The 25878-nt window shown below is 39.6% G+C and overlaps 1 protein-coding gene across 1 annotated transcript; it reads right to left on the reverse strand.

The window, feature by feature from the left end:
• Positions 1–755: 755 nt before the first annotated feature.
• On the reverse strand, positions 756–24537 carry LOC141788589 (protein FAM163A-like). Its single transcript, XM_074667479.1, has 5 exons — positions 24010–24537; positions 4513–4604; positions 4332–4350; positions 3567–3681; positions 756–2812 (listed from the first exon to the last, which is right to left on the reverse strand). Exons 4-5 carry the CDS (start codon positions 3657–3659, stop codon positions 2411–2413), a joined length of 495 nt encoding a protein of 164 aa, XP_074523580.1. The 5' UTR covers positions 3660–3681; positions 4332–4350; positions 4513–4604; positions 24010–24537; the 3' UTR covers positions 756–2410.
• Positions 24538–25878: the final 1341 nt, after the last annotated feature.

Consider the following 25878-nt stretch of genomic DNA (forward strand, 5'->3'; position numbering starts at 1 on the left):
TATATTTTTTTTTTTTTAAGTTTCCATAGACCCTTTTCACCCTCTCTTTCCCTTCAAGGGAATGCATGTTTTTTTTTTTCCTTCATTGTTGGCCACTTATCTCTTTTAATTGTTGTTATATCAATTTGTGTGACAGCCAGACTCAACCATTTTGCATATTTACAAAGGATGGGACACGTTTTAGAGAGGGAGAAAGAGACATTATTTGCAGATAAAAAGTTCTGAATCATCTTCACTTACTGAACACTCTTCTCTAAAAGATGCAACTTGCAGAAAAGCCCCTTGTACAACTTGTGCTACTCTTTTTAATATGGACATTAACACTTTAAAAACTGACCCATTCTATTTTTTTAAACTGAGATGTTTATCATTTTGTTGGTTATACATACAATGTATCGCATTTGATAAACAGTGTGGTTTTGACAACCATTTCAGTAAAATTTTGGTAAAAATTGTAAAACATTTTTATTTCATTCGTAACGCAACTTATTAAAAATCAGCGATGATTTTCCTGAAATAGCAGTATGAGGAAAGTTTTATGAGAGCAGCCATTTTAAAAAGTTTATATGACAGTGTGTGTGTGTGTGTGTGTGTGTGTGTGTGTGTGTGTGTGTGTGTGCGTGTGTGCGTGTGTGTGTGTGTGTGTGTGTGTGTGTGTGTGTGTGTGTGTGTGTGTTGGGGGGTGTCAGTCATCACACAAAGAGACATTTCAAGCAGTTACAAATCTTTAATTGTCAAAAGTTAACACTGTCAAATATTACTGTTTCTGTATTTACCAGGTACAATATTTGTTGATAACACGTCTCTAAAAAGCCTGTTTCTGTTTTCAAAGATAAATAGTAAGTTAAGTAGTAAAATATATAGATGATACAATACCTAAATGAGAGTATGATGAAAAACAATGAATCGTAATCTGTGGAAGTGGAAAGCAACACGGAGATCTACTTGTTTTACTGCCCAGATTACGTCAACCAGTTCCCTGTTTAGTTTTTGTCCTTTTTAAATTGATGCAGAGAAAACCCCAAAATGATTGCAATATATGGTCTGGAAATTTACAGTGAGATGGTAATGCAGTTGAACCTCTTTGAAAAGCAACTGAGAAATCAGAGGTGTAGCTGCTGATCAATGATGTTTGATGTCCTGTAAGAGACCAGGAAGTGTGTATTTAATTAATGCCTACACAAATGAAGGAGCATAATCCAACATCATCACTTTATGACAAAGTGAACCCTGCTGCACACAAATGTAACGACTAAGATCACTGAGTTTTATCATTAATGGCAAGCAATGCTGCACAAGTGTCATGTAGAAAAGTCAGAGCTCTGTGAAACAGTTTATACCATATAACTGTGGTGTTAACTCACTGGAAAAAGATCCAAAAGAAAGAATTCAACATGTGAGTAGCACAGGAGTATAGGAGGAGTGTGTGGACAAAATTGCACAAACGCATAAATCACACTCCCACATTCAAAGTACATCATGTTCACATCCCAGGGTGCATCCCTCCTCCTCCAGAGCACTGGAGGATCATAGCTGTCCAGTCACTATTTACATATCAAACTTTTTGCATCAATGTCAAGGGAAAATGTTCTTAGTTCGATTTATCTGATGTGTATGTTGTGTTTAAGGGCTGCAAGTGCCCTGGATTTTTCCTAGGTAGCACCCCTAAACAGATTATGCAGTTTCCAAGTTCTGACTTAATCTGTTAAAGTTACATGATGAGAGAAAAACAGCAGGAAGGCGATGGCTTGAGATGAAGAGCTGCAGTAGTTTGCATAGAAAAGCTCCAGGCGTCCATCTACCTCTACTGTCCCTGTAACTTAAACATGCACATAGAGATCTGGGAAATGTAAAGGCTGTATATACTAGTCCTTCTTTCTTTGTTTTTGTTTTTTTTTGTTTGTTTTTTAACATATTTGAAGCTCCATTGTTCCCCTCATGACTGAATTGCTTTATTCTAGTACGCACTCCTTTATCATCTTTCATTGGAAAGATGTAAAGCATGTGAGGATCATTAATGATCTAAGATAGCCCTCATTCAGTAAAGACATTAACAGTCAATAGATTGCTAACAATTTTACTACCATACCCTTTATGATGGGCTTTTAAAAAAAGACATTTTCTATGGTTCGATCTTCCCCTTAGTGACACAACAACTATCTTAGCAAACAAAACTTAAATCTGAACGTTACAAAGTGAAGACTCAGGTTGCTCTCTCACTCCTCAATCTCCAGCAGTTCCTCAAGGATTGTTCATTTAAATCCACTAAAAACTCAATAAATGTGATCATGTGACCTCCACAACGCTCATCCAGCACATCCTTAACAGCTTCTGCGGGAGGTTTAAATCATTTTTGCGTATGTGTAAGTGAAGGAAGAGTGAGTCTGTGTATAAGGGTGGTGCTAAAGGATTACACCTCGGTGCTGATGGCTCGGGTGTTGGTGTAGAAATCAGGAGGTCGTCCCCGGTGGGCGTCCCTCAGCAGGGTGCCTCGGACAGCGGGCAGCGGCATTGACAGCGCCTGGTTATCATAGTGTGTGGGCATGTAGGTGATGCGCTCGCCACCATTGCGCATGTCATCTGTGGTGCGGATGTAGAAAGGTGAGTCATAGGGGGAACAGCTGGGGCAGTAACGGCGCCGCCCCCCTGTGGGTTTGGTGAGGTCGGAGGAAGACAGGGGAAGCTCTGGTGGAGACATGGACAGGGGGGTGATGTTCGGCCCGTCCAGGCCGGAGACACTGCAGGCGTTGCAGGCAAAGTGCTGCTGAGAAATGGAGGCGCTGTCAGACCCATTCTTCTTACAGCAGTAGTACTATGGAGACAGAAAAGACAGTTACATGTGCTGTATGTCTGAAACTCTGCAACACCCGTGAGTTGAGTGCAAGATTGGAAACTAAGTATTTGCTCCCAATATATATAGCAATTAAATGGACTGTCGCACAAAATCTACATCAATCAAATGTCCTACATCAATCAGTGCAAATCAGTCTCTTAGCAGGTTTTAACAATGAAATAAAATTATTATTACAATAAAAATCTTCTATGTGACTAACTTTTTAAAAAAGAAATTCCAACATACCAGAATGTAAAACTGTTCCACAAGAAGAAATAAGGCCTGTTTTGGTTCAGCTAATGATTATACCACAAGCTGTTGTTCTTATTTTTTAGCAGAGTTGCTTATTTGCTTATACGTGTGATTTTTTTTTTTTTTACATATACAGGGTGAGAATGGCTCCTTCTGTCATGTGCAAGGAACAAACTGCAAAACCAACAAACTTCTCAAACCTCAACTAAAAACACCATGAGATGTTTTGACACAGTAATATAAATTCTTAAAAGAATAAGCCTGTTATTAGATATTATAACAGTGTTTTTCTTTTCAAACAAAAACAAGGTACTAGAATAAGAATATTTTTCTGAAAAGAACGTGAACCTAAAAGCATCAGTGAAAATGAAATAAACAATATTGACTGCTTGCATTTAAAGGCAGTAAAATATGCACGCACACACACACACACACACACACACAAACACACACACAGGCACGCACTTACACAGGGGCCTACCTGGAGTCTACAGTAACAGAGCACAGCGATGATACACAGCAGTATCACTGTGGCCAGTATTCCTCCGGTTATGACAACAGTTCCAGCTGTCATCCGACCAGCTCTCCATCAAACTCTGACACAGAGACAGGAAGTGACATCATCCCTACAAACTCAACCACAAAAAACCCTCACAACACTTTTTAATTAAATCACTCAAAGGTCAGGATCACAGTCAATAGACACAGCATGCTAGGTCATTTTTTTCTGTGTAACTTCTTTAATAGACCAGAAAAAAAGGTCATTTCTCTAATGTGCAAGTAGACATGTGAGTGGAGAGCATGCAAGAAAAATATTATGACCAACAGATTGATGACTCTTTTACAAGCAGAATGATAAATTATCAATGTAATAACATGTTTAAAGTTTTTCCCTCTAAAGTTTAACTACTGGAAGCATTTTTGTCTTTTTTTTTTTCAGCGAATTCACCGAACAAGAGATGGGAGGACTGGAGAGTTGCAGTTGACATGTAGCTAAGGGTCGTGAGGGAGTCAAACCAGAGACCACTGTGGTAAGGACTGTATAGGTATATATGAAATGTATGCCTCTATCTGCCAAGAGCAACATAAGACTGAAGATAAGGTCAAATTTTTAAGTACGTGTATTCATAAGCTTAGGTTGTATGAAACTAAAAACTTAATAAGTTGAAAGAAAAAGTTGCAAATGTGTTCAAGGAACTTCAGTTTAACTGATGTGAGAAGTTATAGTGATGACTGTTATACTCACGTTCAGTAAAGTTTAACACCTGGAAACACAGAAATAATAATAGGTAGTTAGAAATCATAGATAGATAGATAGATAGATAGATAGATAGATAGATAGATAGATAGATAGATAGATAGATAGATAGATAGATAGATAGATAGATAGATAGATAGATAGATAGATAGATAGATGATATACTTACATCAGAAGAGTGTTTAAAGATTGTAAGGTCAAATCGGGTCAAATCAGAGGTCAGGGGTCACACCACTGAATAGCCACACAGTATGAGCATCTCTGAGGAGAGAAGAAAAGAAGGGAGGATGTAAAATGGAGAAAGATCAGTGCAGACACGTCAATATAATTTTCTCCACAAGGTGGTAGTATGAGAGCAGAAAGTCTTTCTTTGCAAGGTTAGAGCCTTAGAATAACAGAATAATGTTAAAATGAAAAAGACACAACACATACCCACGAACTAACACGTCTTTTTTAATTCACATGTAATTTTTATTTGCAATACTCTGTTTTTTTCTGTGCAATAAAAGCTGTGACTTAAGTGACTGTTTGCTATGTGACTGTGGATGTTGTGCGTTTTATTTATAATCAAGTTAAGCATCTTTTTAATTAACATAAATAATACATGGATAAAATGTAAAGTTTTTAGAAAAAAGAACAAAAATAAAGCAAAAAACTGCCTCCTCCATATTATTACAAGTAAATTAAATTATTTTTATCTAAAAAAGGCTTTATGGGCAATATTAAGATGTAAGGCTTAAACAATAAGATTCATCTGCTGTAAGGGACACAGTATTACATGCAGTGATCCATGTCAGGATTGAAGGATTTTTTTCATTCTTTAGCCAGGGAGCTCATAATTACTTGTACACATCTGTCAGTTTCTTCAAAAAACTAATTATCAGTTTGGCTACAACATAACCGCTGAGAGAAAAACTGTTAAAGGTCAGGTCATTTACTGGGTCACTGCTGTCAGAGGAAAGAAATTAAGAACCAGAGGATCAACACACACACACACACACACACACACACACACACACACACACACACACACACACACACAAACAAAGAGAGAGAGAAGGGGAGAGAGAGCAATATGACAGAGCAGCAGTACAGGTGATATACAGCGGGGGGCTTGTTTGGTTGAAGTCTTTTTTACCTGCAGATTCTGGCTTGTCAAAAAGAGGAGAAATCTATAACTATTGATAAAATTGTGTCAAAGTCATGATTAAGGGTTTTTGGGAAGAAGCAGACAAAAAAAAATCATAATAGGAAATTAGACAGGCTCGCTCACACACAGATATTCACCGTCAGCTCATTTCTTGGCCTGTCACTTGTGATTCCTGCTCTTTGATGTCTGCATGGACAGTTGTGTGTTCTGAGTGTGTATTTGATTTCCACTCGAGCAGTGTTTACCCTGATGAGATGAGAAAGAGGATGTCTGGCAGTCCATCATGACGCAAAGTGTAAATGAAATCTGCATTCAATTACAAAACAGACAAAAGAGATCTGTTCTTATTACTGTTCGCAGGTCTTCCTACAAATTCACAGCAGCAGCAAAAAGGAAAGTTATTCTAACGAAGCACTTCACTCTGCTTTAGAGTATGTGAAGCTGATGCATTTTTGTTTCAAGATGGTGGAGAGAGAAGACAAATTTAGAGTGCTTCGCTGTTGGATTTTTTGTGTTTTAGAGGCCAAGTGTAAAAAAAAACCCACTGTTTGTCCCCATGGAAAGAGGAAAATAGGAATTTTATAGAGTATATGCACTAAAAGAATACTCAAACCTGTAAAGATATGACTCAAAGTCTTGGACCCAAAACTGGACAGTACATAATTGTTATTCCACCCATTCTTCTTCCTTGTCAAACCCTGATACCTGCATTAACCATAATGTAAATTAGCCTTTGTGCTGGCACTGGCTGATGAAGCCTCGAGGTATTAGCCTCAAGCAGAGATGAGTAAAGGCTACAGAGGTCTGCTGTAGCCTGACTTCACGTACACTTTTTTATTCTCTTTTCGCGGTTTAATTCAATGTTGTACTAGCTGTCTTCAGACCTATCTGACACCCCTCCAGTGACTTTTCCCTAGTCAGTTTATAACTGTACGTACTTCACTCTGAGAAGCATTTGATAAACAGGCAGTCAAACCCAAATGTGTAGACTGTTTCCATTTCTTCTAATAAATGTGCCAAGATAGACCATAGACTGTATAATAAATGGATGAAGTCTCCCTAACATCACCTGTTTGTTTCTAAAACAGAGTTTTAAAGCAAAACAGCTGGTGTGGCCATGTTGGAAATGAGGCGGGCTTCAAGTTTCAACACTAACAGCTACAGGGCACCCTTCAGTCATGTGAATTGAGCTGTGCCTCTGATTGGACAAAGTGGAAATCTTGGTATCTTTTTAACTGCTGAGATAGAAAAAGCGCCATCTGTTGGACAGTTCATAAACTCTGTTAAAATACATTAAATATAGTCTTTTTTTCCTGAAAAGAGTATTGTTTTACACATGTTTGTTTGAGACAACCACATCATTTCATTTTAACACATCTCTGACATTAAAAATGTGCGGTTGTATCATTTCAGCTGAGCTGAATGGGATCTTAATATCACCATGAGACTGTGGTGTGATTCACTTGTTTTCCATTTTTCGAGCTTACTCCAAAGGTAGCTTTGAGGGACCTGCTGTTTCTATCAGAATAAACAAGCTGTTTGCCTTCATTCCATTTACTGCTGGATGGACTGAATGTTTACTTTACTATGACAATCAAAATACGAATCAGTGTTACGGAGACTGTTTGTGCTTTGAAGCATATAATGGTAAGTGTGTCACATATTGCTGTCGAAACAAAATCACTGGACTAGAGACAAACTGCAGATCGAAGACAGGTTGTTATCACTATTACACACTAACTCCTGATGTGTCGAACGCCTCTCCCTGATGATAAATGTAGAGAGTCTGATTAGGTCTCCCCACTGAAAGCACACTGAGCTGAAAAGGAGTTGGTGCTGCTTTCACAGGGTGCAGTCTGAACTGCTACACCAGCCCTGAGCTCATAAAGCATGTTTCTGTCAGAAAGTACACTAGGCCTCAATTATTCGCAGAACCAAACGGGATGGAGGCCGCCAGATTCCTTTGAACATCATTCATCACAACTCCTTTCAGTGTGTGCAGTCTCAGACTCAGTAACTATTTTTCATAATTAATGCCAGCGCGGTGACTTGTACTTCGTGGAGGAAATGAAAATGGAGTCACCGCTGTCAATACGTCGTGCTTTAGTCAGACACAAAATAACAAATACATTTGTTTTTGTCTCTGTTTACATGCTGCTCTGCAAGACCAGCTCTGAAAACTTTGGTAAGATTAATATGAGTTTACCCTCATTTGACAGCCTACAGAGACAAATGAGATATCTGCATGAACTCACACACTCGTACTGTGCATAAAAACACACACATTCTGAGCGCAGACAGAAAGAGAGCTGGATCAGTCACCACTGGGTCCAGATTAGAGAGGCCCTCAATCCCTGATCCAGCCTGAGGAGCCCTGTATACTGATAAGACTGATGCACACACACACTTCACACATTCAGGGTTCATCAAAGCATACATGTACTCATCATTACCCCAATAAATCAGGACAAGCTAATAAAACATCTATTACATAGATAGCTGAGTTTTTCAGCTGCAGTGAGTTCACAATAACCAATGTATTTACCAAATAATTCCACAGAAACTAACCGCCCAGCAAAATGAGACTTCAATGCACAGAAGGTCTCATGAATTCTGATTAGTTCCGGTACATTTAAGGCAGCAGAACCCATGTCGTCTGTAGCAGCTTATAGCACTCCATATGCATAATGCAGTATAAGAGAAAGCAGCTCAGGTTCTCAAATATTTAAAGATTGAAGACAAGCTTCTTACAAGTTTGCTGACATTTTCCAGCAGCTGTCACAAGATTCACATCACACGTGTCAGAAATGCATGCAAAATGCAACACCTCAGTCGCCATATTTCCATTGACAGCAATGGCATAAATGACAGGCAGTGAATTGTTCCACTCAGAGGTGATGAAATCAGCACAAAGTCTTTCCTGAGTGTCACCTTGTTGTGGATTGTAGTTGCAGTGCATTCTGGGATCAGCAAATTTATGTTTTGAGAAGTTTTTTTCTTTTAGGCTTTGTTTTGCCGCACTTCAGCTTGAGGCTAGAATTTACTTTTCTTTATTCCATTAGTTATCCTGCTGAAACCTGTCAGTCATCTCTGAGGGCATATCTGTATCCTGAGGCTATAAATTGTGCTGGTGTTGTAAAAACAGTAGGCATGGTGTATCCTATACCAAGATGGAAACCTTAACACGTTTGAATAGTTAAGCTCTTGACTTGTACATTCCCCATGGTGAGTGAATCTTTTTTTAGATAAATGATTAGTTTTAAAGAAATTTCATCTGTATTTCATAGATTTAGATAATCAGGATATGGCTGGGAGTGATTTGGCTGTTTGCAAGGAGGTTATGGACCCGCACCAAGATTAAGTCAGAATTTCTGACATGGTGACTGCCGTTATTTGCCTTTATGGGAGACATCACTAAGAATATGTCAAAGGTTGTTTTTTCTGGCTTTTTGTGCCTTTATTTGGAGAGGACAGGGCTGTGGATGGGACAGGGAAAAAGTTGGGAGTGAAATGCAGGTAGGGTCTACCCTATGAAGCACTTGAGTGCTAACTTCATGAGGTGCAAAACCAGGCTATACCAGCACCCCATGTGATCATGTTTTAAAAACGTTTTGTATCAAAACAATTATATAAAAGTAATATCACACTCAAGGTTGCACTGTTGTATCATATCAGCACCAATGTGATCATCTTTGATATTCTGAGCCACAGCCACACTGAAATACAGAACAGTAGGACTGCCTCTGGTGTAATATTATGTTGCTACATGGCTATAAATTATATTTTCATTATACAAATTACCACAGTAATTCATTCATCACGTTTACTATACCTGTCTTTATGATCTGTTATGATGTACAGTACATTAAACTATGCACCGAGGTCACTTACACTCCATGATGTCAGAATAGGCCTTATCATAAGACACCCCACTTCACTGTTTACTCACTTTAAGGTTTAACACTGCAATCATTTGTCTTTCATACTTTTGGTGTGTTTGTCAGCCTGTTGCATCAGCTTGTTGGCATTCTGCTTTGCCCACTTCCCTTATTGCCTTCCTTTGTTTCTTTCCTGCAGGTTATTTTGTTTGTAGAATTTAAAAAAAAAGTCCTACATGTTGCACAAATTTCGGGCCTCCCTTATGCTGTTTTAGGAAAATCAGAGTAATGAGAATATCTGGCAAGCTGCCTCCCCTCTGATAGAGTGTTCCCTCCGGAGTCCCAGCCATCAGTCTTCAGGAGCGTCTCAAGGACTTTGACTGTCGGTGAGGATTTTTACTAGATTGATACTTTGGGTCTGAAACTGCTTGGACGATCAGTCAAGCATTGTTGGTCGTTTTTCCTTTAAGCATGCAGCAAACTGTATCTGTACATGTGAAATAAGTATCATAGGTTTAACTTCCACATGTTCTGTCTTACAGAATATACCAGTACTGACGTCTAGTAAGGAGAGGCTTGTTAGTCATTGATTCAAATTAATTAAATGTGCATGGTTTTCACATAGACCCACACAACTGCAGATCAAATGAGAAAAACAAATCTCTTTATTTTGCTCTTTATTAGCAAATCCATTTTATAGCCATCTGTCCTTTTTGTCTTGTTTTTGTTTTTCTATATGTATACTTTTGTCCATGAATTGAATGAAAACAATACAAGGTCATGTCCTCTAAACATCTCTCCTGTCCCACAAAATTTCTGATGGTGAGCTTGACAGCAGCTTATGCACAACTCATCTTCTCAGACAATAATGCAAGGGAAATTTCACCATGCTTTTATTTTGGAAACCACTCTCAAGCATTAGCATTGAGAAAACAAATCACATATTCAGACGGATTCATGGTCACAGTTGAAATGTAATTTGTCTAATCCTATTATCAGGCATTTCAGAGGCTTTCGTCTCTCTGTTTCTTTCTGTGTCATCTCTGCTTTTTCCACAGTGTTGCCATCTGAGTTTCCATTTGTATGTTTGTGCTAATATTTGTTTTTGAAAAAGAGTGGTTGTGGTGTGAAAAGAAAACAAGGGGTTGGTTAGGAAATTTTGAAATAAGAAGCTAGAATCATCGATAAAGTGCCATCGCTGAGCTATCACTAAAATCTGGGGGTGACAACATTGGATCACATTATTTCAGCCAGTGTTGTTAGGTGATAACAGTATGTTGTACATTGCTTTGTACCTAAGGGAAATAAAGCCTATATAATAACATGTTTATACAAAAAATACTGTGCAAAATTCTCTAGCATTAATGCTGTGTGACAAATTTTACTGGAAACATCTAATTGGCTGTAAAACAATGCTTTTGTACTGAACTGGAGAAGAATGTGCGCTGTCCGAGGTGCTGGAACGATGAGGCATGATCTGGGTTTTTAACTAATAGGCTACGCTCCACTGCATGTCAAGTGTGTTGAAACAATAACTATATTTACCTATCTATAGCAGAGGGTAGCTACATATATAAGATAAGATACTCCTTAAGATACTCCTACAGCAGGTAAATTCAGAAAGTCGCAGCTGCAAAAAAAGTGCAATAAATCCAAGAATATATATATGTAGAATAATATAATAACTGTGAACTAGAAAAAAAATGTCCATCAGAGACAACAGCTTAACTCTAACCTTCCAGTCAGCCACAATCTCCACAGGGTCCAGAAATGTGTTAGCTCCATTGGCCATGTCTGTGAATAGCATAATGCTACTTTGCCCTCTGGTATTCTCTCTGGTGCTAGTTACCAGAGGGAATACCAGACTAGCATTGAAATCATGCTGGTCCATACTGATTTTTGCTGGTTATGCTGGTCTGACCAGCATACCAGCATGCTGGTTTTTGTATCAGTGAGCACCGCTAGTTTGTCCATCTTAATGGGAATAGATTTTGCATTCCCTATAACGATGGATGGAAGGACAGGTCGATGCCATCTCCTCTTAGCTTGCACCACAGTACCAGCATGTTGTTCTCACCTCCTTCTCCTCAGTCTACAGGGAACATTGGACCTAGCACCAATTAGCATCAATATGCTACAGGCTGCTAGCAGCTGAAATTTAATGTGTAAACAATGCAGCCATAGTTTCCTGTAGGATCTCAGGAAAAAAAAAGTAAAAAAAATAAATAAAAGCACCACTGCAAACAAAACCAGTTTGGTGTCAATGGTCAACAAATGCGCCATAAAAAGTAACAATAATCTCTAATCGAATCTTTTTTACTTTTCCCCTGAGACTTTTACTTTTAAGTTGGTCAGAGGTTGTAGTCCCCGAACAAAGCATCCCACCTTTAAACCCCACCCAAGCACTTTGCTACATGTAATTTCTCACTCTTTCAATACTCTGTATTGAAACTAAAACAACTGTCCAACCAAGTTAAATATACGCTAAGACTTTTAGATCCCTTTATCTGTGAGCTTAAATGTAGTGCTAACAAACCGGCTCTCGCAGTATCACAAATACATGTTTTTGAGTACTCCAGATTAAAGTAGATTAACTCCTCAAATGCATACATTTACTCATGACCTTGAAAGCCTCTCCCTACACCGAGCCACCTGAAGGAGCTCAACCAACCGTTATCTCATCTTCACTCTAAAGCTGTCGCAGCAGTTACGACCTATTGGGCAGAGATTGATGACACCAAACATTTTAGTTCAATTACTTGATTTTGCTCGAGGTCATTTGGGGCAAAGAATGCAATGAATGTGAAGCACTACTCTTCACAATAATCCTCTTGGCCCTATAAAAGCACATGATCAATACAGGCGGTAAAAACTCCCTCATCCCTGTGAAGATGGAGAGAGATAAGACAGAGAGTTGGAACACACTTTCATTCTCTCTCTCTGTCCGATCTGGACCATGTTCTGGTGCTGGCAGATTTATAACTGTGTACATTATGCTGTTATGCGGCTCTGCAGGCCACTGTACTCCAGCCTGCCAGCTCCTGATTCAGCCTTTCTAAAAGCTCGTTGTGACTCAGGATGTGGTGAAGACCTTTACTCACATGGAAACAGGGAGGTTCATCACTCAAGATTCAACTGTAATTTAGACATGAATCCAATTTCCTCCCTAATCATGGAGGTCTAACGTCAGATATCCAGATCACAGCAAAATAATTATGATTACAGCCTGAGTCAAAAATGGTTTTAATTGGAACAGCTCACATCTTTATCTACACATAGTGTAAAGGGATGTGTTTTCTTTTTCGAAGATATTAAAATTATGAGCTCTGCATATTTAGAAGCATGGTTGGCTAGCTAGCTGTTAGCAAGGACACCAAAAACACCTCAGTCCCACTTTAGACCAGATCCTTTCAGAGATGCACATTTGCAACACAAGACTCCGGGATGTCACTCTATGTTACGAGTGTAAAACGTCGCAAATGTGCATCCACTGTGTGAATTTTCACTATAAGATTCTTCCAAATTAAAAGAAAACAATCTGATCAAACAAACTTATGCCTCAGACTTTAAGAGGACAGCTCTGAGCCTCTGACTCATTCACTCTAACACCGGAAGCCTTAAATTGATTTCCCCGTTAGTTTATGTGCAGTTCAGAGGGATTCACGGTGAAGATCCTGGGCAGGAAAAGGGCTTGATGTTAAACATGCATAGAGCTCTGCGTCTCACTGCTTTATGAGGTTTGCAGAGGTTTCATTATAGCTGTTCAGCCCCTGCTCTGCTGTCCTGTGATATGCCAGCTTCTCTTTCACACTTGGCAGCAGTGCAGCTCGGACGGGGCAGCGAGTGGCCGGGGGGAGCTGTAATTACTGCACCTCCTTTCTGCTGGTCAGCACGACAGTCTCATAAAAAGGAAATGAAATGGTTCAGCTTCTATCTGTGAGGGAGTAATGCACCTCCAATATTACATTAGCATACATTCACACGGACGTTTTATCTGTGACAGTTAATAAATGAGGCAGTGCGGACAGATGGGCTGGACCAGCAGGCGTAGAGCATAGCTGCTGAGATGCCTTGCTCAAGAACAGAGGGTAAGAACTTAATGTTAGGCTCAATGAGTTGTGAGCTTTGAAGCTTTGAGACATACACTACTTCTTCCTAACAAGCCATTAGCCTTTGGGCTAATTAATTTCAGCACAGTAACCAAGATGTCGAAGATTGAACAAGTTATAGTCTACAGCTTCCTTTGCTGTTAGCTTTTTACTGTGATAGTTAAAATACGGAACTAATCCCAACTTATGTCCAAGATTTATTTATGATTTGTCTGATTTACTTGGAGAATGGATCAGTTTTAGAATTGGTTAGCCAGTTCATACAAGCTAGCTGAAGAGTGTCTTACTTAACTCAAATCAGCAGCAGAGCTAGCCTGAGTGAATCTAGTCTTTTTATCTTCATAGTTTAATAAAAATGTATGAACAAAATCAACTCTCAATGGAAAATCATTACACTGCAGCATGACAACTCGGCATGAGAGCTAGCTTGACATGGGTACTTGTTCAAACTAGCTCCCAAAATTAGCCCATCCAAGCTTCAGCAGTCTGATCAGTGATTGGTGCAGGTTTATAAGGATTAAGGTAAGCAATTCAGTTTTTCAACATTTCTCAAAAACAAAGGTTTGTAAGAAAGAATCTAAACCAAACGTCAAATTCTGATACCCAAAAGAGCAGCCGTGACATTTTGTTCAGTGTTTTAAAACTGCTGTTTTGATGAATGAGCATGAAATGTAAAACATGTAAACCTTGAACTGTCTGTCACCTCTGCCGGTAAAGGCAATTGAACATTTGTCAATCTCTCAACATCTCAGAGCTTTTCCCACAACTGTCAAAATGGATAAGTTAGACATAAACTGGCCTGAAAGCAATATGCTTGGCTGCCAGCCCTACATTGATTGAGTAGGTGCAAATTTCAGAGTGCTGCTCAAGGCCATTTCAACACACAGCTGAGCAAAAAAAAAACTAAAGCCATGACCTTCAGCTTAAAGGACTGTAGTACTGTAACTAAATCCACTGTGCCATGCTGCAAACACCCAGGCAGACACACACAAGGGGAAACACGTCCAGGACAAACAACGACTCGCATCTCCTCTGTCTTTATGCACAAGCTGACCACTAATGTATTCATCTGACTTATTGCAATAACTGTACCCACTGCACTGGGCTGAAAAAGTGTACCAATTTAAACAATATGATTCAGACACAACCTGGATACAAACAAAGGCGATGCTAGTTAAATATCATAAATCCATTTCATCTTGACAGTGATAGTGCCTGAGCATGCAGCAGTGTTGGGGTCAAGTCACAAAAACTTGTGTCCAAGTCAAGTCTCAAGTCTTTGTTTGATGTCTCAGTCCATTTCAAGTTACTAAAAAAGAATCTGAGCCCAGTATGAGCCAAGTTCCAATCCTTTGAGCCCAAGTTTGGGTCCTTATTATTGATAAATGAATGTACTGTTGGTTCAGGCAGGCTGGAGAATAAACCTCAGTCCATAGGACATTGGCTGATATCAACGCCAGCTCAAATTAGCTGACAGCTCAGCCAGTTACCCTTCGGCCAATTGGCAAATAACAAAATGGGTGTTCCATTAAACTGTCTTAGCCTCTACCCCAGCTCTTCTGTTTTATTCTGTGTTCCATTTTATCGGTGTCGTATGTATTGTCACTGATGCCTGCTCTGCTAAGTACTCATGAGTCTTTGGTTTAGGCCATTTAATCATGTGTCACATATTGGGGTTGTTCAGGTAAAACAGGTGGGAGAGGAGCAGAGAAGATGAAATAAGCACATATTTTTTTGGAAATGCAAGATAGAAGTCTTAAAGAAGTTGAAATCTGAGCTGAACAAAATGTATCATTTCTTTACTCTTACACATAAGTCTTCTATTTTTACCTCAACTCACAGTATAATCTGTGTTCTGTAACCTCTGACCTCCTTCCTCTTTGACATTCATTGCTTTGGTGATCCGCAGACTGTATCACAGCTCGCTTTGAGAGAATAAGCAAAGCTGAATTTTGAAAGTGTCAATGTTTGAATTTAAGCTCCGAGCAATTCTTGCGTAAGAGAGCTGCTACAGGATCAGTACTACATTTCAAACTGCGATGAATAAATCACAGTTGGGGAGTTGGTGGGTAGTGACATCAAAGGAAAGAGCAGATTTTAAAACAAAAATAAGGAGCTCTCTGTACCACAGGGGAGAGGAGAGTGTTTCCTCTGTGGGACTAGTTTAGGCTCAAAACAGGAGATTGGATTTTAAGTCGGAAAAAAAAACGGTTAAATTAAGGGCATGGAGGTCATTGGAGGCAAAGAAAAATTACTAATGGGTTCAAGCCCAAACAGATGGGTAAATTAAATGGCAGAAGTAAGTGCAAAGATTCACAAAGGGACATAAAACACCAACAAAGTAACGTATAAAAATGCAAAAAGATCAAAAACACAATTGCACATATTCTGTAAGGGGTACGAACAAATACTATGACTAATAAATGGACCATAAAAAGACACAAAAATTGAAGTCACAGTACAACAACTACAAAGATACTTGAAGCTAGAGCTGGGGGATAAATTGAACATACTCGTATCACGGGTTGTTGCACTTGGCATGTATAAAATCGCTATATTGCAACCATCGAGTACAAATAGTCACATAAATGTATTCACACGCCCACCCATAAAAATTGTTCTGCCCATGAGTGCTTTTGTTTTAGGAGAAGAGGGAAAAAAGTCACTTACACATCTCATCAGTTGCGCACAGAAGAGGATTAGAGCCATTTTTGATAGAGAAGCTAATTGTGGGTAGGTCAAGATTAAAGTTGAAACGAGAAGAATAAAGTTGAAAGGTCATGATTAGAGTTTAAATGTTGAGAATAACATTGCAATAAAATTTCAAGATTAAAGTTGAAGTGACGAGAAAAAGTCGAAATAACCTGCCCTGATGTTTACTGATAGTGTGCTGGGTAAAGTCAGCTCCTCGCCACAGATCCTTCTGACAGTAAGGCAGCTGCTTGTACAGGAGCTTATACAAGAGTTTCTGATCCGTGTATGTTTTGATAATTGAATTATCCTACCACGACATTTCTGTGCTCTATGTTGCATTTCTTAATTCAGTTTATAAAGTGATGGCTGATCTTGATAAGGCTTTAGTTACAAAAAGCAAGAGCTTTACCTTGCAGCGGAACTGTTGAAAGACATCTGCAACACAGAATAACGAAATATATATCGTGTATCGTGATATAGTCTAAAAATATTGAGATACTGGTTTTTGGCTATCACCCTATTTGAGGCAACTATGAAGTGATGTTAAACAACTATAACAAGGCACACAAACAAGAGGGAATACATAAACATGAATTAAAATCAACTAAAAAAAGACAACCACAGGTACCAAAAATAACTACAAACATGACGCTATAAAGAGACAATAAACAACAAAAAAGCATGAATGATTAATACCAAATATAAATGATACAAGAGATATAAACTACTTCAAAAAGAAAATAAAACATTCAAAAAGTCACATAAAATGAACACAAAGCAGCCGCAGAGAGACTAACACAACTACAAATTGATTTAAATCAGCAAAGCTGTCAAAGAATGACTCAACTTTTTATTAAAAAATAACTGAATGTCTCTCTGAGATAAAGTAGTACAAGGAATAAAGCATGGCTAGAGTCTCAATGTCTGAGTTGTTTTGAGTGTTAAGAAATCATCTGTGTGTGTTAAGGCGGGTATCTAACTGTGTGAGTATGTAAATGTCAACACGCATTTTGTCAGTATTTTGTGAGAGCTTATGTTTTTCAGTCTGATTATGTCTGATAGTGTCACTCTAAATGTGTCTGTGCATGAGCCTGTATGTGTGTGTGTGTGTGTGTGTGTGTGTGTGTGTGTGTGTGTGTGTGTGTGTGTGTGTGTGTGTGTGTGTGTGTGTGTGTGTGTGTGTGTGTGTGATTTTGATGAGTCACCACAGACACAGCAGCCAGCAGCAGTCGAGCTACGTTAGCAGATAACAGCATTTCTCTTCTAGGGGCCTGCAGCTCTGCCAACAAGCCTTCCTCTGCCTGGCCTCTTCCTCACCCAGCCTGTCTATGCTTCAGAGCTGCTCTTACACACCACACATGTTCACACACCACAACACAACACAGAGTGTGTGTGTGTCATGAGCTGTGATATCAGCAACTAAAATGACTGAAAACAAATAATACCTGCCCATAATTAAAGGTTTCTGTTTCTCTTGGTGTTTAGTGTTTAAGCTGTTCTTTGTAGAAATAAGTGAAATATCCAGCCTCAAACTGAATTATTCAGACTATATAAAACAAATTTCCACCTTAATACCTCTCTTTTGCTTGTTTTTTATTGTTTGCTTTAAAATCTAGGAAAATCTTTGATAATATAATGGACATACTTTTCCAGTTACTCTACAGCAAGAGCCAGGAACCTCCGCCTCTTTCATCCTTATGCTGTGGCTCCCTGTGAGTATCCAATTAAAATGTATTTTATTTTTGTTGATTTTTTTTATGTTAATTATGAATTTGAAAATTAATGTGAATTTGTAAAATACAAAGCGTTTAATTATTTTGTTGCTTAAAGTATCAAGGAATTGCCTGCCGGCGGATCTTGCACATTGTCACAACTGCTGTTCATTTTCGTAATTCACATTGATTTCATAAGCAACACACTATAGTATTTTTTTACATGCGGCAAAAAGGTTTTAAAAAATCAGCAACAACAAAAAATATACAAAGATTGTTATCTTCATTTTAGATTAAAAAAAATGTATTCTGGATTTATGGCTCCAGGTGTTTTCTTTTTTGTGGAACCTGGGTCCAAATGGCTCTTTAAACATTAAAGGTTGCCAGTTAGTTTGTTTCCAGATTCTGTGTGTTGAGTAGTTAATAAAAATAGAGAAAAGCAGCCAAATTCAGCCAACATTTTGCTACTTTAAAACAGTATTATTCAAAGTCCGAAGATAGTACCTAGAAGGATCTTTTTCCATTTCAGACAGGGATATCTTTCCACAACTGAGCAGTCATCATCTTAAAGGTACAGTGTGTAGAAATGAAGATATTTAGCTGTATCAAATGGTCAGATTTGGTAAAAACCACTCCCTCGATCACTCCTTCTGTTGGTGAAGCAAATGTGGCCTTTGAAAACAAGAAGCTGCTGTGATGCAAAATATGATCCATCAATGCACTTTGAATGGCCACTTATTAAACACTAAAATTCGTATTCCTGGTTTCACTTATGTTTTGTTCTTCTGTAGAAATAGAGCTGTGCAAGAGACACGCTCCTTATGTCATTATCAAAGGCTCAGTCTAAGCTAACAAAAACATTTAGTGTTCTAAATTTAAATAATTTCATACAAAGTTGAGCATATTCACAAATATCATCTATAACCTCTGCAAACTGAACACGCTGAACCTTTTATCTAAATCTTAACAGAAAAGTGGAGATACTTCAGAAGCAGCAGATGAAGATTTATAGATGGTTGTTGGAATGAATGACCATCTTTTTGTTACTTTTGCTGAGTACATTAATCAAAAAGAAGGAAATACTTGAGATTTTCAAAAACATCCTACATTTTTTAGAGAGCAGGAGAAGAGGTGGATTCTCCAGTTTATTGCGTATGGACATGCCCGAAGACTTCGTATATTAGTTAGTATATTTGGCTTTATGTGTGCACTTTTCCAAAAGAATGTGGAGCCAATTTGCAAAGCAAAAGGATGAGCACCAACTCAGCTTGAAGGAAGCAACAGGATCTAAGGGTAGTAGGGCCAAAGGTATCTTTCAGGAAATACATTTGTAGAAGTCTGTCAGGGGATTTTATTGACATAATATTTAACCATCCAATACGTAATAAATGTCAGTTGCCATACATTTCAAGCCATTGGTTTGATGTGATGTAAACAGTAGATTAAAGATGAATTAGGAGTTGTTTCTGGTGTCACATCTTGCAGGCTTAGGCAAACGCTGAGGTTACGTGCTCTGAAGTTTAAGGAGGAGACCATTTTGCATGAAACTTCAACTAGAACAGATTAATTTCTCATTGTGTATTTAACACATCCATAGATAGAAGACGCTGATAAGGTTTCTTCTCCTCTCACTTGTGATTCAAATCTAATTTTAACTCTACTGCTGCTTTGTTAAGGCAGACCTCAGGATGGGGTGCAGCGACTGATCCCAGAGTAACTTTTTATGTCCTGCTGATGCTGCAGAGCAGTTTGGACACAGCTCGTCTCACCTTTAAAGTGTAACAACACTACACTCAACCCGCAACTGTATGGTAAGAAATACACATCCAGCAGCTAGGGAAACCGTCCGGGCTTTTTAATAATTCACTACACCACTCCTGGAACACTGAAACACTTTCTCTGGGTAGATTAAGACCCTCCCTGCTTCCCCCAACCCCAACTCAAAGCCAACACACACACACACACTACTTCCACAGCTTAAAAACCTTTTTTTATAGATGTTGTCCCAGAAAATAAAGAAAGCTGAGTGGTGGCAGGAGGAGGAAGATATGACTTTACAACTAAAGGAAGGTTGAGTACAGGAGTCTACATTCAGTAAGCAATGGACGGAAAGAGTATGACTCACACGCCGTTTTTAAGCTAACTACAGCTCTTCTTTGTTTTTTTCAAGAACTGCTTTTTTAAAAAGGCATAAAACCTGGAGGACATTTGTATCAACTGTGAAGTTGATATTTTGATATTTACAAAATGACACAGTGATCTCACAAGGTGGAAGTGTGACACAAAGCAACAAACTGCAAATGTTTTTATTTGAAGATTTTATAGTTTCCCCTAAACACTATTTGCACATGTCCACATATAAATCAGCAAAGAGATGAAAGCTTCTTTGTCAAGAGGTGGTGCCAACATGTATTTAAAGGTCCCATATTATGCTCCTTTTTTGCAGTTTAATATGGATCATTGAAGTCTTCATGAAATGGTAGTAACATGTTTTGGTCCAAGAAGCCAATAAATCCAGCACAGCAGCATTGTTTCCAGGCTCTCATAGCCCCTCTGTTCAGAACGGTCTGATTTAGTGGGCGTGGCCTTCATATGTAAATGAGCCACTGCTGATACCGCCCCGCTCTTCCACATCACTGACAGCAGCGCCATGAGCTCCACGTGAACAGTGTTTAGAAAACAGCGAAGCTCATTTACCGTAGCACTACAGGCTAAAACAACAGGCTAACCGCAGCTAAAGTTAGCATCCTGGAGCTAACACAGAGACAGGGGGGACTCTGAGGAAATGCTCTTACATCTGCTCCACAGCACACAGCATTTCAAATACTCACATTTTCAGGATCCAAGGTTTGTTGGCAGATGGTTGGTAACACACCTGGATTCAGGACCAGTCTATTCACTAGCCTTCTGTTGTACTGTCCAAAGTTGGAAAAGCAGTCGGCCGTGAAGTGACTAGCACACGCATGCACAGTTTTACTGAGTGTAGCTGGAACATTTCCTTGATAAATGAACTCTAGCCACTTAATCTTGTCTTCTTCTGAGATGAGAAACTTGTGCATGGAACTGTGTGGTTGTTTACAGCCAACAACAGCCACACTCCTCTCCCAGCTGCTGGAGAGATTTCTCTCCAGATGCGAGGAGAGGAGTGGGCGGGGAGGGGGTTCGAGGGTATCTGCCCAGGTGAACCAATCAGGTCAGACTTGCTCCTGATTGACCAAAAAGGGAATCCCTGATGTCGGCGAACCCCGGAAATTCCAAACAGCTCGTTTTAGGTCAGAATTTTAAATTCACTAGTACTACTAAATATGAGTTTTGTCATTAAATATCACATTTTGTGGGCTGGGAGGAAAGCCAAAGACCTACAAATTTCACTAACAGACTTAATAAAGTGATTTTTGCATAATATGGGACCTTTAAACAAAAAGTTCCACACAGGAGCTTTAATATTTGGAAATGTCAGAGGACCATTTATCCATTAAAATGATAACTCCTTGTTTCTCTTAACATATGCTACAAATACCCGCAGATCTGGACGATAAGGATGACGCAAGAATCTGCAATTTTTAACAGATACAAAAAAACCTGTAGCCATGTAGGATAGGCTGCTTTTGTCCATTTGCCATCAACCGGGTAGCTGAATTAAAGTAAATAGCTCAATGGCAAGCTGTGAGCTTGGATACGACACAGATATAAGGTTTCTCCACAATCCTCTGCATAATTTCCACTGTTTTCAAAGAGGGAGTAAATGCTACTTATCAGGCCTTACAGTGTCTTTGTGATATCTCTGCGGTAGTTTTACATGATTTACTTAGCTCCAAAGTGTCCTATATTTATCGCAGGCTGTCTGACAGGTTTAAGGTTGTGGGTTGTAAAGTCCCCAACACTCCACAACCAAACATCTGCAGGTCTCCTCCTCCATTGTTGCCATGCTACAAAGCTGTTCTGAGCCTCCTGGTGTTTCTCCATTATAAAATATGGCCTCAAATTTTTGACCTCACATTAAGTCTGGACTAAAAAAATACCAGCCACAAAGAACAGAATAGTTTTCTACTGTTTGGTGCTCAGATACTCTCTAAAGGAGACCCACCAGCCGGTGATATCATTGATTGAGCAAATCTCATGCCCCTCTCATGCAATCCCTGCGTGACTTTTCAAACAGCAGATTCATCCTGGGTTAACGTCAACCAACATTTACCTCACAATTTGAAATGATGCTCTTTGTTAAGAATTGGAATAAAAACTTTTGATTATTTGTAAAATACATCACAACATTATACCCCCTCTTTAGCCCATTTCAAGCAATTCAGGGGCAGTTTAATTTCACATGTGCTCTCCCTGAGATCCCCATAAGAATTAAGGAAGTTCCAATGAGAGGTAAAACATTCAGCTCTTATCAGCTGAAAATGCAGCCCCAGATGTGAGGTTTGCCCAACATACTTAAGAAAAAATTTCAACCAACAAAATAGAGTTCAATCATCCAAATGTTTCTGAACTGAACAAAAGACGAAGAAAAAAATCACAGAAAGGCCAAACAAGGTAATAAAATTGTCCCCAGCAGTGATAATGATGATCCATAAGGATTTGTCTAAGCTGATAAGGCTGCTCAAGCTAACTGCTTCCTAAATTAACCGAGGTTGATCAAATATTTAGTTTCCCAGCCAGGGAGGCTGATACATAATATCTTAGCACTGACTAGCAGCTCGTTGTAATTTCCATTTTAATGTTTTGAACTGTTGGCACAGCTCTCTGTTATACAACCTGAGTATTAAATACAATTTGTCTGTCGCTGCTGTGTTAGCTGTGACAGCCCTGACTGCAGACTCCCCTGGGAAATCAGTCCACTTCCTGCTGTATTTCAGCCACTGGAGGTGGAGGAATTAAGAAGTGTGTGTGTGTGTGTGTGTGTGTGTGTGTGTGTGTGTGTGTGTGTGTGTGTGTGTGTGTGTGTGTGTGTGTGTGTGTGTGTGTGTGTGTGTGTGTGTGTGTAAGATGGGGGGATACGGGGAGCTGCTCAAACAGTTCTTTAGTCAAGCTGCATTTTGCAGCTTCCTCTGAGAGAAATGGGTCAGAGCGGCACAGCACCTGCTGCTAGCTGTTGGAGATCAATACACACGGCACAAAGCTCACTGTTCTTTTGCCACCTTGCACATGAAAGGTGTGCAAATGGGTCACCTGATTGTTTGCTTCATGTAAATGTATTATAATAGAGACACAGGTAAGCAGACGCAAAGACTTGAGTCTTCAGGTGCACAGGTCATGTCAAGCTGTGAGAAAGGCTTTACACATGATCTTTAATGTAATTATCAAACTAACGTGTCTGTATTCGCATTTCCTTAGCACTCAGTGTAGCTGGAGAACAGCTAGGTGACATGTTGCCTTATCATTATTCCATGCCTGAAGCCAGGATTTGTCTCTCCCTGGACCAAAATGCTGTTATAATCTAAAACCTTTTAATGCTATGACTATTAATTTGACAGTGCATCTTGAATGGGAAAAAAAACTTCCTTGTTTTTAAAATGTTTATTTTAGTTTACAAGCCTCTCTCCATTAAATAATGTAACACCATACAGAAGTGTTTAGTGTAAAATATGATGACGCACTTAAAATGAATCTTAATCTGCGCCCCAGTTGGAGTTGAACCTCTAACCTCAGCAGTGTGATCACTTTGCAGACACTCAGGACCTTCACCTCCTGCCCTCTTTCTGTCCAAAACGCTCCATGACTGAGTATCATTAACAAAGGCTCCCAAAGAGGGAATTCAGCCAGCAGCCTGAACAGCTACAGCCTTAATCTGTGCATCATCTTTTCAATTTGAAATGAGCTATTGCTCCTTTTTTTTAACCATAGCCATGCAGCAGCACAGCAGGCCACCAAGACCAGACTGAATCAGGAGAGGAGATCACAGCAGCAGCAAAATGGCAAAAACCCAAGATTCCAGCCCATGCTGAGCTGCCCCACTGTCACATTTTGCCTTAAAGGCTCATTTCACAGTGACTTTTACGTGGCATTTACTGTGGACCTTTTGAACCTATATATTGTCATTTTTCTTCTCTGATACTTAAAGTCAACGGCTGTTATTTTTTTCCTTCCCGAAATAAAAGAGAATTAAGATTTTGCACACACCTTGTCTGGTTACATGGTCCGTTTGTTCAGCTCACACTTATCCTGAAGAGTTTGACCATGAAAAGCCACAAGCATCCTTATCGCAGCACCAGGAGAAGAAAGAGAGCAGGACAGAGGAGTACAGGAGGTGCATGGGACGGACTGCTGCGGAACTTCTCCAAGGATGAGCCAGAGAGTCCAGAGCGCACGACACCGCAAAGCAAAGCAAACCCCCCTCTCTGTGAAACCCGCAGACTCGAGGTCACACGGACGGTAACGCACACGAGCAGACAGCGAATATGTGAAGCATAGTCACGGTATGCAAACAAATACGACGAGCCGGATGGGTCTTCTGGAAAAGTGCCTTTTACGCGCGTGCAGCCCGTAGAGACGCTTTCACCTTCACGCGCCAGAGGGGTCTAAACCCGACTCCAAACAGGCAAACAAGCACCAGGAAGCTCGGAAACACAGAAATTCAAACGGACACATCCAACAAGTGAGAGACGAGGAGGCGGAATGACGGAGTCCACCGCTGGGCGGACTGGGAGGAGGTGGGAGGAGGTGGAAGGAGGAGAGGAGCCGCCCCACATCACACTCCCTCCTACTCCCAAAGGACTGGATTTGACTCACTCCAGAGGGGTACCAGCGAAGAATTTATGTAAAGCTGAGGTTATTTGAGGTACCACTCCGAAGATGTCTCTGTAGTAAGCAGGGGCGTGACCGGAGTTTTTAGAAAGAGGTGGCCCAACTCTGCAATCTACAGAAGGGGGCATACATGATATCTGTGTCATATAATTTTAACTGCCTGCCGACCAATGTAAAGACATCAGAGGAATATTCCGGTGTAAAATAAGATAATCATTCATTCATTCCACAACAGCGAAATTTACAGTTAACACAAAAGTGTGAATGTATATATGTGTGTGTGTGTGTGTGTGTGTGTGTGTGTGTGTGTGTGTGTGTGTGTGTGTGTGTGTGAAGAAAAAACATTTGACATGTTTGAAATGTGCACAGACTTTATTTGCCCATATTCAATTCATTTTAAAAATTACAGCTAGTAGAAACATTATAATATTTTAGTTGCTTCTTTTGGCGACTGGAAAAAAATGTACCCCCAAAAGTCAACTAATACAATAATATAACGAATGAGCTACAAGTTAATAAAGTAAATGAGAAAAATCATTAAGTAATTTAGATATCATCTCTCATGGAGATTATAACCTGAATATTTCAGTCTTGGTTTGTTCAGGATGTTCCCATTAGACAGGGAGTATGGGAAATGTGGTTTTGCTCTGCACACAGTAAATAAAAGCTACATTAACCCCCTAAACAGACCACTGAGGTACTGTAATTGATTTGCCCTCAATCACTGCTCCCTTAATCTACTTACTGTTGCAACTGAGTCAAAGCAAATATCGACAGAGAGGGCAGGCCTGACCGACCGAAACAGGATGAGCAGCACTGAGAGACACTCTCAGTTTCATCATGTTTAACTGAATCTGAGGATCAGTGGAGGGGGTGGAGGTCAGGGAATCTGGGTTAGAAAAGCTTAGAAAGGCAAGAGAGCCAACAAACCTTGAGAGAAAAAGTTCTTCAAGAGAAAAGTGATGAAAGTGGTTCATGGTCCTTAAACTGAGTTTGACCTGCTGGGCTTCAACCTTCTTTGTTTTCTTAATGAGCAACCTTCTGATGTCTCCTGAAACTTTTGGGGATAAACAAATCATTTCACACGTTTCCTTGGAAGTCAAGGCACAGACAGTGAGTTCATTTACATGCATCCCACTTATTCTAATTTTTGCCTCATTTAGCCAGTATTTTCACTCAGGAAGAGTGAGACATTTTACTGATTTGGGTTAAAAAATGGGGCATGTTTTTCATGAGTTATGAGGC

The sequence above is a fragment of the Halichoeres trimaculatus genome, unplaced genomic scaffold (genome assembly GCF_033239565.1).
Source record: "Halichoeres trimaculatus isolate MK-OKI-2021-1 unplaced genomic scaffold, fHalTri1.1 fHalTri1_scaffold_4, whole genome shotgun sequence".
Lineage (NCBI taxonomy): Eukaryota > Metazoa > Chordata > Actinopteri > Labriformes > Labridae > Halichoeres > Halichoeres trimaculatus.

Excerpts from the sequence above, each read along its gene's own strand:
- LOC141788589 (XM_074667479.1), bottom strand. The coding sequence starts at position 3,659 with ATGACAGCTGGAACTGTTGTCATAACCGGAGGAATACTGGCCACAGTG. Across the intron at positions 2,813-3,566 it reads TCTGTTACTGTAGACTCCAG|TACTACTGCTGTAAGAAGAA; the intron begins GTAGGCCCCTGT and ends CTGTCTCCATAG.